Source organism: Colletes latitarsis, chromosome 11 (assembly GCF_051014445.1).
Source record: "Colletes latitarsis isolate SP2378_abdomen chromosome 11, iyColLati1, whole genome shotgun sequence".
Classification (NCBI taxonomy): Eukaryota; Metazoa; Arthropoda; class Insecta; order Hymenoptera; family Colletidae; genus Colletes; species Colletes latitarsis.
The window spans coordinates 19265000-19281456 of NC_135144.1; the positions used below are offsets into that span (position 1 = coordinate 19265000).

A 16457-nucleotide genomic window follows, 5' to 3' on the forward strand; every position below is an offset into this window, starting at 1 on the left:
CTTCGTTTACCACGTTTTCATTTATTTCAATTCGAAACAAACAAAAATCAACGGCAAAAGAGTAACATTTAACCCTAAATGGATACAGTAAGAAGCAAAAATACACACGCGACATTTTAACAAAAATTTTTATTCGATATTTGCACGTAGAATGCAAGAGAACAATTTTATTGTTATTTCGCTTCGTACGATTTTTGTTTCCGTGTAGTCGGTTTTGCACCGCATTAAGATTCTCGAGATCGGGTATTGCGAACATAGATTTTGTGAACAACTCGATAGTCCGTCAATGTATTGTTCGTGCAATTTCCCCTGAATAACGAAGTCCCTGAATCTTTTGGAGCATTATTATTGAATTTGATAGGCAGGACCAGCTACGATTGACAGTCTGGGCAATAAATATTTCATATGTTATCGATACAGTTTAAAACAATTCGTTCTTAGCTGCTTTTCGAATATGGTCCACCGTGCGTCTTACAATTAGTTCGCGCTAGGTTGGTTAGTGAGCGTACGCGACACATACACGTATATAAAGCGACGTTAATCCTGTATCCCGTGGCTTCGCGCTTGACGTGTCGCATCGGTAGTCGTTTAATCGAGTTTCGAGCCACCGTCGGAGGCGAGACCGAAACGGAACGTCGCGATGACTCCGCTGCTCCGAGACGGGGGAATCGTGACGGGAGTGACAACTAATTGTAAATTCGTTCCGCTCCGTCGGGGCGACGTAACGCGCACCTATGCTCTCGTTAGAATCCCATTGAACACCTTCGAGCTCGCGGAACGTTCGCACCCCATTCCAAGGACTCTCGACAGCGACGTTATTCCGTTGCGATTGACAACCCTTCCGGACCTCAAGATGCAAAATTCTATATTTAAAAAAAGAGTAAAAACGAAAAGCTGCATCTGCACATAACTTCATACACTCAGGCCGGGTACCAGGGCACCTTTTTTCATATTTCATCAAAAAATTTGTAATATTCTTGATACGATATCCCAAAATCTCATTTCTTGGAGAATTCTACATTGGTTTGCACTGCTAAACACGTATACCTATAGGTATAATTCAGTTGTGTAGGGCAAAAGTCTTGGAAACTGTTCAATACCAGAAGCTAAAATTGTATAATTAGGATCTGCACCCTCTCCCCTGATCTCTTTAAAAATTTGATGTCAATTGGCCACTGTGACTTTACGGAAGAACATCGGAAAATATGAGTATATTCCATAATTGGATTCTTGATTTTGCATACATTTTGCATAAAGAAGATTGTTTTACAAGCGTGTGTTATTTATGATAGCGGTGCATTCTTACATTTATTCAGTTGAATACATCACAGTAGTTAATTTAAAAGCCTATTTACGGTCTAAATACATCACTCGTCGTATAGGAAAGTTTCAATAAAAATGCCCCGTCGTTAATGCGTTCAGTATAAATTTCTGCTGAAGTCACCACCGCATCGAGGAGTTACAAACGATGTCGTTGTCTTATCGCGAGGCAGACCATGCAGATAAACGATTTTGCGTTTTCCACCGAAATCCTCCTTGTAATCTCTCAGAGTTCCTTGGGGAGCTCTCCTCCAGGAGTTCGTTATCGGCGATCCGATTTCGCGGCTCGTCGACCTCGTGTATCGTATCGGTTCTCTCGTTGCGGCCGTGGGCTTTCTCGTGGACGTCATTCCGACGTTACGAAGCGGGCTCGAGAACCGAATTTAGGGGCGGGAAGATCGGCAGTGAAGTGGAAGGAAATATTGCCGCGCGATACGGATCCGTTTTCATGCACGATGGAACACGGCAGGACGAAATCCGATATTTTAATTTCGAGGGGAAAATGATTCCGTGGGACCAGGTCGATACACGCATCCGATTAAATCCGTCCGTTTCCTGTCCAGCCTGAAATTGCAATTTTTCATTGAAAATGCTCCTCGAGAAATCTCGTTGAGGCTTCAATGGCTCGCTCTTATCGACGTTATTACTCCGTCGTTCGAACTATCGTTACCATCGCTCTCCTCTCTGTGGAGAATGAAATTTCTCTTTTCATTGATAAGCCGCGCGAGATCGAAGAAAGCTTTGATCGCGGAGCAAGGCGCACAAATGGAGAATAAGCTTGCAAAAAGTCTCCGTCCGATCGTGCACGCTGGGAGAAAGCTTCGAGCACTTTTTCTATTCGCTGTTATTGGGTCGTGCTACGCTAAATTGTCGTATTCGCGCGTAAAAATGAAAAAGCTGCACTTTCGAGGTAACTAGATTTTGGTTTATTTGCTTGGTAATATTTTTAAAATGTCCTTACACGAACAATGCATAAATAATTTTGGACCACGAATGTGACTAGGGTTAAATATCGAAACGTTTTTAATAATCACAAATTAGAAGTTTGGTTTCTAGAATAAAGTGCCATGCGGTAATATTGTCAAACCGCTCATCGTTAGAAATTGATCATAGATTTTCAAAAATAAATTGGAGAACTAAGAAAACTTTGATTTCGAATTTTCAGAGACGAAACCGAATCGAATGTAATCGTTTTCACGATCGTGCAGCGCCGTTTTTAATTAAATTTTATTTATTTTCATAACAATGGCGCTCCGGGGCACGCGTCCCTTTTACCTCTGATATACCAGAGATCTGCTCGCTCGTGAAAAACGACGTCGAATTCGTACGGAAAGATCGGAACGCGTACGACGACGCATGTGTGTCATCCGCGATAAAAATTGAATCAGATACGTTTCGCGGAAACACGTTCGCGCGTATCTGATTTTAGATTACGAACCATCGATCGATAGCTGACATAATTTATTTAACTATTACGCGAGAACCGCGAAACCATGACTGCAAATTACGCGCATATTCAACATCGTGAAATTCGAGTCGTTTCTCTGTAAAGTTTTTGCTCAAAAAATCTGGAATAAATTAATTAAATTAAATTTTACAGTTTAGGTAAAATTTTTGTTTCTTGAGGTAGTCGAATGTATGAGGACATTCATAAAACCATCGTGCTTCGTTGGGTGTCAAGAGTTTTCAAAACGAACGTTCACGTAACAGTAACTTTTAGTTGTTCGAAACAACACGATTATGTTTACGGGTTATTTTAGATATCTGCCAGAGGAGAAAATTTCATTGAAATCGGTTAAGGCCACGTCTGAGACTTTCCTTGTTAGTGTTTGAGACTAGCCTTGGGGCAGGGCGTCGCGACGGCAGAGCGTCACGGCGTAGCATGTCTGCGCTGGCAACAAATCAGAGGGAAAGCTAACTCTATTTTTTAGCAGTAATCTGCGATAATTTTAGACCCGCAGAATGAACGAAACGGGCACGCGTGTTTAATTATTCAGACGCGCAGGCGGTGCACCCTTCGTTTCTTCGTCCGGAAGCATCGTTGGCCAACGAGGATCGATCGGGACGTTACACCGGTCGTAGAACATCGAGGTTCGTAAACGAGAAACGTTCATTTCTCGTGAAATACTTCCAGACGGACGACAGATACTTCAAATTGATTAGAAACGATTCTACATACGCCCTGTAAAATTCCAAAAAGCCGAAGAGTCGACCTCGCGTCATCCAGAGACACGTAGTCTTAACCAACGTAGATTGTTGTAGATTAATTGAAAAGATGTTAAAGTCGTCGCTGTTTTTTTCTAGATACGTGGCCATAATTGCAGCAACTAACTACCGATCGATCGAGCCATCAGGATGCATCAACCGCGACTCGTGTAGCCTGGAATTTAGTCGTTTGAAAAAGCAACAGAAAAAGGGACGAACACGTGAAAGAGAAAGTCGAACGGTTGTATTTATCGACGGACGACTTGTCGCGGACGAAGAATCCACCGGAAATAACGGTGACCTCGCGACAGGCAAATGTCCTCGACGAGTTTTCGCGAGAGCTTGTCGTCGGGCTACTCACGAGAAACGACAGAAAAGAGAGACAACGTCGACGACGCCAGTCGTCGCTTATCCGCTGCGTCAATTTCACGATAAAACTCGTACGAACGAGCAAATCTAGTCAATCCGCGGTTAATCCCTGGCTGTGTTTATCCTAAAAATCGTAATAGTGTTTAGAGATCTTGAAATTGTAGTACGCGGACGCAGGAAGGAGCGAAGCCAACTGCAAGGGGCAACAAAGTCGATTATTAGTTATACAGTCGAGTGATAAAATAGAAAATAGAAGAAGAAGAATAACGCGAGTAGCAAACAATTAGCTCCGCTACATCCAATCCACGTATGCATATTTATTCGTGTATCCATCGATCAGAATCGTACGCGCGAGTTTTCAATAATAATCCGTACAATCGAGGGTCGATAAAAATACCAGTTATTTTATCGTAAACGGCGTGCTCCCTGTGATTTATTGTGCGCGGTTGATCGTCGAAACGTGTTTGGGACCGTCGAGAGAACGAACAAAAGTGCGTCGAGAAAATGGCGTTCGCCGCGGCGAGAATGATCCTTAAGGATAAGCGACGGAAGGCCAGCAAAGAGGACTTCGCGCCGCGAAACAGGAGCAAGGTAACGCCAACGACGACACTCTATTTTACAAATGAATTAGACGATCTGTTTCGAAATCGGCGACGGACGTCGTGCGTCCGACCGATTGCGATGCCGCAGGGCGTTTCACGATTTTTCCAAACAGCCGACAGACGCGTGAGGCAAGAATGTATGAGCTTTTTCAAGATGTACCACTACGTTTTCAATTACTCACAGTTCAAGTTGTGCGCTTCGCTTGTCGTTTTCTATTTTTCCCTTTTACTCGAACCCTTTCAAACAATCCCTTTCTCTCGTGACGTATTATTTTCGTATACATATCGTTTGTTTGCGTTCACAGGGTGGTCCGCGAAATTGGAAGTAGGTCGTCGCTACGATTTTAGATACGAGGCACAGTGAACAACTTAAAATACTTTAAACTCTCACTACGTTGTTGTACGTTCATTTTAATGTTTTACCATAAAGATATTAGACACACTTCTCAAATGTTATTCCTTTAACAAATATTTCAATCCAAAGTTTGCAGCTTGATACAGGCAAAAATAAAAGAAATTATCGCGCATAAAAACGTAATTTTTGTGGATAAATTGAACAATTTAATTAAAAGTTTGGCATATTTTCATGTGTCAGAACGGAATGTTTCATCAGATGTTAAAAGTATATAGAAAAACAAATAAAAATGCGATTAAAAATGTACAAATCCTAGATTAACTAAAAGTTTTATTTGCCGAATGATACCCTAGATTGATTTGTATCAGAAAGCGAGTCACGTTTACAAATAAATGTTAAATGTAGAACGTACATGTAACACAGCGTGTACAATGATGAGAGATACGAATAATAATTTGCAAACCTAACGTTAAAATATCTTTTAAAGTGACCTACATTTTGGACGAATGCCGTAATAGACTTTTGTGGGGAATGAATCAATTTAATGCATTAAAACGTACAAGGATCTATTTGAAAAACAAGCACAATTGCACTTTGCAGGTGCACGCGTGGACTTGCATACGTAACAATGACTTGGAAATATAGAGCATCGAAAACCATTCAATGTGGTTCTTTGTATGTTTTTTTCATATCTGAAACCGATTCGACGTTACAGCTTGCCCTAGTTTCGCGGGACACCTTGTATATCATGGTACAATGTATCACTTTGATTTTATCTCGTATAATTTGCACCGGAGACACTATCGCACCGTGACAGGTGTCTTTTTTTTTTGTACCGCGTAATATCCAGAGAAGCATAAAAAATTCTCGCGATTCCAAACGATATCCCTCACGAGTCATGGTAGAACTCGATCGAGCACGCGAAATTCACGAGAGTAAAATTGTAGTTCGCATGATCGAGAGACCACGAGGCGATTAACTCTATAATGACCAAGGACCAGAGTTGGGTAAATTTTATTCGCGAAATTTTAGATTCGTTCACAAATTAACTTCATTTCTTTATTTTACAATCTTTTAATGCAATCGATCAACATTTATTAAAATTGTAACTAGAATTTCTTTTTTCATATCATGCCTTTCCTGACATAGAAAACTATTACTCGTAAATTACTCGCTTCTAAAAATTGATTCTCAGGTGTAATTATTCTCAACGTAAGTTAGCTTGAAGGGTCTTCCAACGCTCTCCTTGGTCATTAACGTAACGATTCGTGATTCAGTCTTTCTAGGGTTAAAAAAGCGCCAATCAAACTTTCACAATTCGCATGAATCTCGTGCTCCGAGGAAGGGGTTATGCGAATGCTATCCACGGCGTGCGAGATGGCGGCGTAGACACCTGGAAGACCCGGAAAAGGGTCGATCAAGAGGGTTTCAAGGCGCAGGGTGCATACTAATGAGCGCCACCGCGTGCTAAACGCGCGTCGTTTAACGCGATAACGCTGGAACGTCCTTTGCACGGTTCTCGTTTTCTCGTTACCTTTATGCCGGTTTTAACGACTGGTTGGAAATTTCGGGCTACCAAAGTGACGAAAAATTACACGTTCAACATGTTTCGATCGAACAAGGAATAGTACGCTAAGACTAGGGGCATACTATCGAATTTATATGGGAGCACACACATTTATTTAACTGCCCTTCGATTTGATAAAATAGTCATTGTAACGCTCGACTGATTCTCGTCGGATCAGCATATTCTCATTGAAGTATTTAAAAAGCAAATTTAAAATATTCCATTTCTCGCTTTAGATTATTAAAGCAAAAATATTTGTCAAAATCTCAATTTAGAATATTATTTTATGTGAACTATATAGAATCAATCATTTCAAATTTTTAGTTTTATCGAGCTCTGGTGTCAGCGTAGTCGTATGGATATTTCACTGTCGATTAGTTGTTCGACTTTCTCCTCGAGAAGCAATCGAGTGGCACTTTTATCGAGAATCAGTCAACAAGTGTGCGTTACTTTCACATAATGCTTGATGCCCATTAGAGAGATTCGATCTCAAGAAAAAGACGAGAGCTGACTAATTACATAGGCATAGCTCAATTCGACAAATTTTATCGTCTCCCGTAGCGTTGCGGTTTTTCTGTTAATAGCAGAAAGGTCAAGCTCCATCCGACGATAAGAAAGTTCGTTAACGAAGCTGTGCCCTAACGCGGACCGGAAATTAAATCCGCCTTTACCAGACGATGAACTTTCTCGATTCCGTTGTTCGATTCGCCTCGATCGACGAAACGTGCTCGTGCTCTTTTTCTCGCCTTCCGTTTGTACGTTTATTAAAATTAAAAGGCGATCGACAACGTGTTTGTCAATTTTCAATACCGCGACGCGGAGAAACGATCACGATCATCGTAACTGCGACGAAGCGATAAGAATCAGGCGAAGAAACTCGCGCAATTTTCAGGATCTTTTTATCGGGAATTCCCGCGGAATGGAACGTTTCGTCGCGAATATTCCTGCGTCATACTTCCACAGCACGATTTCCTTCGGATTATATTCCGACCCCTCCAAAACAGTAATCCCAAAAGCCTTCAACAACGTGTAAACCAGGGCGTATCTCGACGCCAGAGCGTCCGTCATTTTATCGCGTCTCGTTTGCGTTAACCAGGCCGTTTCGCTTCCCGGTAAGTTACTGTCGCAGCCCGTTATCGGACTCCCGGAACTCTATACGCCGCCCGTTATACATATTATCCACGAGGAAACGTTACCGGTTTCGAAAATTATGGGAAACTCCAGGAAAAATCGGAAACGACGCGATAATTAAATATCCTATCACGATTGATTTCCACTGGCGATCGCGAAGCGCTCAACCTCGATAAAAGATATTGCAACGTTATTTTATCGAGGTACATAATCAAATGGTACGTTTATTTCATAGCAGGTCCTATATTTTTCTTATTTAACGATATTATTCGCTGAAAACAAATCGTATTCGTTTTCTCAAATGTGAAACTTTTAGTTTCTTCCATGTTTCGAGTTTTCATACTTTTTTCGTTAATCCTTTGAGTACTATGGACGCATATACACGTTTGTCAATTTTTTCGATTTTTCACTTACTGCATCGCAGTTGTCAATATTTTAAAAATAAATTGTATTATTCTATGAGTTCAATAAAATAATTCGTTAAGAGAACCACATTTATAACTTACAAGTTGTTAATTGAGGCTTGTATAATTAATCAACAGAGTTCACGATAACGTACGTACATTATTTCGTCTTCAATGATTCAAGGATTAAGCTTATAATACAAAATATAGCCTTTTGTTCGAATTTGAATTTTTACCGAGACATAACGAGAAGCTTTAATTCGCTGAAAAAGCGGTTGCTGGCGTCTCGAATTTGGCACGCGTGTCCTGTTCCTCGATCGCCAGTAGAAATCACGCATTATTCGCCGACAGGTCGCGTCGAATTTAGCGCGTACCGCGCAGCAAATTGCTCCCTGGTTGCGTAATTGATTTGCAAACTTTCGAACGACCATGCCGCGCCCAGTGGAAATTTTCAGTAAGTGTCCGTGGCCGAGCTCCCACGACGAGTATCCAATTAGCGAACGTTTACGAGCGACTAGAATTTTAATGATCTATGGACGCCAACGGTCCACGGTTTTTGTGCAAGGTTGCAGACATCCTGCGAAAGCGCTCCCCGGTGCCCTTCTTTCGCTGCGTTCGGACAATTAAACGTTTCGTGAACGCGTTTGCTGCACTGTCGTCGAAAACACGAAGAATCTTGCACGCCAGACGCCCAACGACAAGTCTGCGATGCAGTTTCTAGTGAAAAAATCGAGCTTAATGGTTCGAAAAACGCTCAGAAGAATCGAACGATAATCATTCTTATACTAAGTCTCTGAACATTTTGCTCGTCTTGGAAAATGCAAATTAAGATACAATTTTCTAAACTTTCTTCGTTACATTTATTTCGAGCTACTATTTTACTATAAATTTTATAGCGAGGAAACTAATATTGAAGGCGAACGCGTTTTAAATGAAATAAGGTCTGGTAGAAAATATTACAGGAAGGTTGGAATAGAATTAATTAGAAAAATAGTAAAAAACGATTGTCGAGACAATTCAAACTGGACACAAGCTGGATACACTCGTAAAATTTTAAATTGTTTGATAACAGTATATCCTTCGATTAATATCGATATTTAGGTTGGTGCAAGCGATAATACGATCACGAACGCCATTGGAAAACGGTCGATCTTTTTCGTCTCGAAAAACGCTTGGCGCACTCGCGCGAATCGGGCCAGATTTTTCCCAGCTGTTGGTCGTACGTTTCTTTTTTTTTCAAACGGATCGTGGCACACTTTTCGTAGAATGCTTTTCAAGGGATGAAAGATCGAGTCGAGGCGCACTCCAATCGCGTGTTTTCCGCGAAGAATCGAATTTCCACGATTATCGACGTTCCACGTTGAGGAACACGGCGAACGTTTCTCTCGTCGGTCGGATTTCACTGTTCGATCGTTGCCCGTAAAATTAATCGCGCGGAATTTAATTGCACGGACTACTTTCGGGAACCGAGCAAAAACGTACGAAACATCGAACGCGTTACGCTTACGCGGCGTAACGAGCTAATAATTGAGCGTCGAAACACATTGGTTCGCCGCTCGCGCGACGCTCGAGGATTTCTTGCGTGTTCTTTTTGCGTATGTTTGTTCCAATAATCGTTGCAGTCGAAGGTTTTCGCGGTTGTTTGTAAACGATAATGTATTTTATCGGATAAGTTTACTTTTTGACCAAGGGCACAGTAAGACAGATTGCATTCGTAGCGCGACAAAAATGAATGATCGAAGACGCGCGGAAATATTGGCTTTTTATTACGAGCTCTACGTTACGTATTCCAAGTTTCTGTGCTTCTCTCGCAGTCTTTAAATGGCGATACTTTTTCGATTTGAAAGAATCAAAATTGTGAATGTCTTCCGACAGAAAAAAAGGCAAAGACCAATTTACGTTAAAAGGATGTTTAAAGTGGCGTAGAAATATTTTGAAAATATTTTGCACGTCAAGTTTATTATATGAAACAAAGAAACAGTTCTTAATGAAATATTTCATGTGTCAATTAGTTGTATAATTTCAGAAAATAATGTTTGAACGATTCAAAAAAATTTGTCGATCAAGTTCAGATTGTGTAAAAAAATGTGTAGGTCGTATTTTTGATGACAGTGGATAGAAACAATCGTGGATGAAGTGTAATGATAGAGTCACAGAAACGGCACGAGTAATCGGTGTGTAACGTTGTTTGAGTGTAGGCGGGGTCAATCTCGGAGCGTTTCATTTCAATCATTACTCTTTACGAAAGGAGTAGCGAGCACCTGCGCTCACTTCTGTCAGCACTTTTGATCGCACAGCTTGGACAAAGAGATTCGAATAATTGCTCTTTGATCGGCAATGCTCGTTGCTGCTGGATTTACCGTCCGTTCGATCGCGAATCAGGGAGATTGATAAGCACGCAGGCGAACGAAACGCAAATCCGCTTTCCCTGTTGCACTGAAAGCTCGCGTTAGGTATATCATTGAACGTAAGGGTGCTTTGAAAAGGTGCACGTTACATTTTCAAATCGAAACCTCTTTTCATCATTAAAAATGCAATCTAAGGGTGTCGGAGCAGACGAACTAACATGGTTTCACGCGACGCCATATTAAAACGACGAATATCTGTGCTGGGATTATGCTGTTATGTTTTTATAAAAAAAAAAAAGAAACATTTGTTAATTTTACGATCGACGACAAAAATTACGCCGGAGTCTTCTAGAATTCATTTGCTAGAGTGCTCTAGTGGATTTAGAAGGCATCGTTACAAATTTTATCGTTGCTCGTAAACCACTTAATTTTATTTCTCTTATAAAAATAGAGCTTGGAATTCTTTTTTGAAGACGAGCAATCTTAACAAATTTTAAAACTGCATTAAACGCGTCTCTTAGATTTTCTATAATTAATTTCATATAATTTATTAACTACCATTTTCATTCACAGTACCGAAGACGACTCGAATCTTAAAAATTTTGCTAACGCAAAACTGAAAATCGAAACGTTTCGTTAAAAAAACAGAAATTTCAAAATCTGTATCTGCAGCCTTTCAGCCCGTAATCCCTTCAGTTGTCTCGCGACGATCAAGATAGGCAAATTAGAAGAAACGAGCGTAACGTTTCCACGAGTTTGAGATTCATGCGAAGTTCACGCGAACGTAAAAGAAAATGGAATTGCACAGAAATTACACGAAGAATCAGCACGAACACTTTTCCTTTCTATTTCACCGTCACGCGATACTATCTCTTCGCTTCTTCTGAATGCTTTGGTTGTACAAAAAAAAAAAAAAGAAAAAAAACGTGTTACACGTGACTGTGAGAGACACGAAAACAGGCCTGGTAACTGTCCAAACACTTGAACTCACGCTACGCTGTCGTATATGTATGTTCGGTGTGCACTGCTGTTGATACGCTGTACGTTCACGATACTGTACTTACGGATATGACAAAATCCACGAGCTCGGTTCACGTACCGCCTATACCAGCATGGAAAGCCTTTTCACGCGAAATACATTGTAGGGAGAACGAAATATTACTTCTGAAAGGAATTGCGCGTCGTACTGGGTCAGACGCTGTAAAGTCTTGCAACTAATAAAAGTTTCTCGCCTTGAAAGTTGAGCAAGGGACAATGTTTCTAGACCGAGGAAGAAGAATCCTTTTTACAGTACGCTTCTATACATCATGAAGAACAAAAGTATAATGGTAATTTTTCCCGAAAGTAATGGAAAAGTGATGAAAAATACGAGTAAGTAACTTTTCAATCTCATTGTCTTCAAATCATGTCTATATTCGTGGAATAATTATCCTGAAACTTATACAAAAGATTATTAAAATTATACCACGTTGGTGTGTAATGAAAATTATATCATGGGCATCGTTGAAACAAGAAATTCTTTTATAACACTTAATCTAAAAGTTACTCGGAAATAAAATTAATCATGGTACCGCATTCTCCTTAATTCGAGACTGATTTTCCTTTTTTCCTACAGTTCAAAGATTTCATTGTCGTGAAAAGGCTTTCGCTGTTGGCGCAGCGTACCAACGATTTACAATAACAACAACGTTCTTTTACCTGTTTACCACGAACGAGATACACGCGATTAATGACTGTTGTCGTTAGATTACAGAAGACACTCACCCCTTTCGCATTCTGCTCGTTATTATTTACGTGCCGTGTAATCTCTAACTCACGTATTCTATGTATCTGTATATTATACCTGTGTATCTCTATTTGTACTTTTCCAACTGCAGTGTTGTGGTGATTGGTGACCTGTACTGTACTTGTGTTTACAGGCCCGCAGCGCCAGTACAAGTAGCTTTAGAAGCCTGAGCCAGGTACATACAAAAATTGACATAATCCACATCTAGCTGAGAAATTAGTGATTACTAGCTATATTATTTAGCTGGACATAGCTAGACACTTAGACCATAGACACTACTAGCTCGCGCGTAGATGCGTACATCGCGCGAGATTCTCGTGTAACCATTTTATCGAGAAGATAAAATAGAATCGCACCGGCGGTTCCAACGCGATGTTACGATCATGATCGCCACACCATTAACGTTGAGAGCAAGACCAACGAATTACCGGGAAACCTGATTGACCGACCATAAGCGAACGCTTTGTCGACGAAACGGTACGAAACAGCAGGCTGCCAATAATTTAGCACGCGTCCCATTTTTGTCAACGAAACGTCCAACGGTAGAATACACGATCGCGAATGGTGCATGAACGCTGACGGTGTATCTCTTCCGACACATAAAAACGCAGGAATGCTGAATGAGGCATGCCACTCGTACGCACACAACCTCAGTGGAATCCCTAAACTTGCATGTTTTTTACACCCGCCTATCTTACCTTAGGTCATTGTGTGCTAGTGCATCCCTTTCTTTACTTTGTCTTTCGTTTCATCCTCTTATTTTCTTTCTCTTCTTCTTCTTCTTCTCGACACAGTGATACTTTCGCGAGGATCAGAGTAAGTACACAGGGGAACCGCTCATACGTTCGAATCGGTTGCAAGAAACGAGACAGTTTCTCCGACGCCCAACAACTTCACAGACTTCGCGTCGCCATTGGTCGTAACAGCGACGCGAGGCGCGTTAAGTACGCATCGTTGTTTACGAAAGCGAAGTCGTAACTTTCGATCGAACAACTTGGGGTAATTATTTAGAACATGGGACTCCACACCGATTTCGATGATTTTCAAATATGTTACAGAACTCAACATTTCGAACAAGTTTTTGTTCGAGGGTTATACGTATAAGAAAAACTTGTTCAAAATGGTGAGCTCTATAACATGTATGAAAATTGTCGAAATCGGTGAAGATGTCCCTATTCTAAACAATTACTGTCAAAGTCCCTAAACACAGGCCTACCCGCCAAAGGTTGGAACAGTATCGTGTTTGGACTCATTTTCGTCGGGAAGGTCTCGTCGATCGTTATCCAAAACTTTTATCGTGATATAATTGAAAATCTAAACACGTTAATGTACTGGGTGAAATACAGCCGAAAAGTCGGTCGCGCTGAATGAACGAAAACAGTGGCGAGAACGAGTTCGTTTCGTACATTCGTATAGTATTGCAATTACTTGGGTGCAATTACCGTGGCGCGGAAATTTGTTTCGAGAGGCTCGGGCGACACTCTCGAGCAGATTCAGCTGGCTGAACAAAGACAACCGCGGCGTAAAAGGCTCGCGCGTTACCCGCCCACTTTCATTCCACGCTCCTCGGAACGAATCTCCTGCGAATCTCATAATTTATTCCCGCCTCGACTTTCAGTCATCGTTTCCTTCGCCCGCAGCGGTTGCCCGAGGCTTTGCATATTAATTACGCGAACCGCGAACCGTGCCGCTTCGGGCTATTTAGACGGTGGATCGTTTTATCTCGAACACTACTGGACTGCAATGCGAGCGACGGGGTGTGGTGCCACGGCTGCGCTTTTCGACACGAATCGAACGTCCTCCGGCGATCCCTGGCTACCCCTTTCGTTCGGGGAAACGATCATCCGACGTTACAGCGACGTTTAAAAGATACAATTTTACCACGGAATTACAGAAACTGAATTGTTTCCGTACCCGTCTGTGTGTTTCTTTCCCCCCGCTTCCGTAGCCAGCAGTTCTATGGAATTAAAAATCCGCTGACCGAGCTTCAAAGCGACATCCCGCGCCTATCTGTGCCACGCCAAGGACCGAAAGACTTTAATAGCGTGCACTATCAATGAGCTTATTCGGACTGTTTTTAATTACGTGGGATATTATTCCAACTGGACTCGTAATTCAAAAGAGTCTGAATCCTTTGATAGTCGCATGACGGGTTTGAACGATGAGTAAATTTACATAATAATGATATTTTACGTATTATTAAGCTACAAAATACATAAAATGTCATAACTAAATTTACTTGGAGGCAAACTAGTTACTTTTTAGTATGTGATAAGCAGATTATGGATCTTTATGCGAAACATATTTTTATTCATAGAATTAATGAAACGCTTTGCAGTTATCTCAACTCCTAAATATAATAATTCGTATTTTACTTTAGTTTCCTATATTTTTGCATATTAAATGCATTCTGTAGTTTCTTGGAAATTAAAATTTCCCATAAATGCATAAACAACCGCCGTCTAGCCACTAGGTACATATTCTGGTGGAATTAGGATTATTATACTCGACTCAGTCAAAGAATTCGATAAATGGGATACGGTAATGAAAGACTTCGTTTCATATTTTTTAAGAAATGTTCGTTTCAAACGTATGCACACATAAAAATGATAGATTCATTCGCATGCGATACTGATTTTTGCAATTAATTCATCTCTTGTACGTATTTCTGTAAATTTTCTCTTTCAGAGTGCCCCATAAGTAAAAATCTAAAGGGGTAAGGCCAGGCGACCAATTTCTTGGCCCCCCTCGACCAATCCACTTGGGAATAGTGTCTATCGAACCAATTTTTTACGCAATGAAGACTCTTAGTCTTATCTATTGATGGATCTTCGAACGGAGGTTTGATATCGACAGACCGTTCGCGTAACAAGAGAAATATTCCGTTCGCGGAGCCATCGATACTACCCCCGTTGCGAGTTTTGTCCGCGGACGGGGTCGATCAATCGCTTCCGGTGTGCCGGGAGAGCAACTAAATTCCTCTCGGGAAAATATACGGGCTGCGTCGCCACCGGGCAGAATCCATTTTCGGTACGAAAGAGAGCCACTTTCGGAAACAAACGAGCCGAAAAAGCCTAGCGCCCGTGGATTAGAGGGAAGAAAGTCTGGGTGAATGGCATCTTGGGCCCTCGTTCGGAGCACCCTTCTGACAAGTAGTCGTTGGGTATACAAGCGATAGGAGAGGCGTCGGAGAGAGCCTTTGAATGTAGTGGAGAAGGCAGTAGGTTCAGGTTGAGGATGGTTCGGGTTGAGGACGACGATCGATAGCCCGGCTGCACCCTCGTCGTCGGTGCTGTCGTGGCCGTTGCTTTAATTATTAATTGTATCCAGTCGCTTCCAGACCCTGTATCGTAAGTGCACTGACACGTGTTTAAGTCACGATTCTCCATGTTTATTCAGCCGTTTTCCCCTTGTCGCGAACGTGTTTCCGTTCTCCTCGAGGAAACCTCTTTCGTCGCGTCTGCCGCGATATTTGCGCGCCCTTGACCGACGTCGATCGCGTTGATCCTATCGAAAACTACAACGAACTTCCAAGATCGACGCACCCGAGGTTTGATAATCGTATTCCCATCGAATCCTCCCCCGACACTTCGAACCATATTCGAACTATCTGTCGATTTCGTTCGTACGCGCGTCGATCCCCCGACGACGTTTGCGCGTTAATAGTCTTTACTTTATTTTATTTATCGAAAATAAAAGTTGCGTCGTTGGAAGCGCGAAGGTTCTTCGGCTTTACATCGCGCCTACGAACAACGACACGACAAACTCGCATGAAATACATGGCGAACGGAAACGTAGCGCATGACGTTGTCGCGGGTATAAAGACGGGCAATCCAGGTCGCAATTATCGTAATTGCTCTTCACGGAGTATATATAACTTCTCTTTTGTTTCTTCGCGTAACAAGTCTTACCACCTTTTTGTAAGGAAACACGTATACAGTAAAATTCCCGACGGGAACGGTGACGTACTTTTATTTCCATACGTAACGCAACGCGAGTCCTCGACGATATATGGGAGAACAGAAGAAATTATAAACGAAAAACCTGGAAATCTAACTTGACCCACGCCGGTTACTGCAATTCGACTTCGAATAAGCGTGGCTAAAAATCTGGCTAGAATTTAAAAATAACACTTGTATGCAAAATGAAAGGACAAAGAAAGAAGGAAACTTATCTTTTTAGAAGCCTCAAATTTACCAGACAAATTCTATTTTGCATAATGTGTAGTATTTTGCGTTTCGTCCTGGATTTGTCAGTTGAATTCGTCGGTATGCTTATCTATCAGACCCAACGTTAAACGCGACGTTATTAATCGTTTATTGAACAGTCTCCAATTACTCGATAATTTATTAGTACGTAATTAGTTCGAA

The 16457-nt window shown here is 41.5% G+C and overlaps 1 protein-coding gene across 5 annotated transcripts in view; it reads left to right on the forward strand.

Moving 5' to 3' along the window:
* Positions 1-16457, forward strand: part of LOC143348237 (calmodulin-alpha) — a 94359-nt gene that overhangs the window by 40915 nt on the left and 36987 nt on the right. The window contains exons 1-3 of one of the 5 annotated variants that reach the window (XM_076778237.1): positions 3346-3411; positions 3625-4485; positions 12221-12262. The exons of 2 other annotated variants lie outside the window; for them this stretch is intronic. In XM_076778237.1, the coding sequence (XP_076634352.1) occupies positions 4399-4485; positions 12221-12262 (129 nt within the window). In that variant the 5' untranslated portion in view covers positions 3346-3411; positions 3625-4398. Of the gene's footprint in view, positions 1-3345; positions 3412-3624; positions 4486-12220; positions 12263-16457 lie in introns of those variants that run through there. 2 more of the 5 variants (XM_076778236.1, XM_076778238.1) reach the window with 2 other exon arrangements.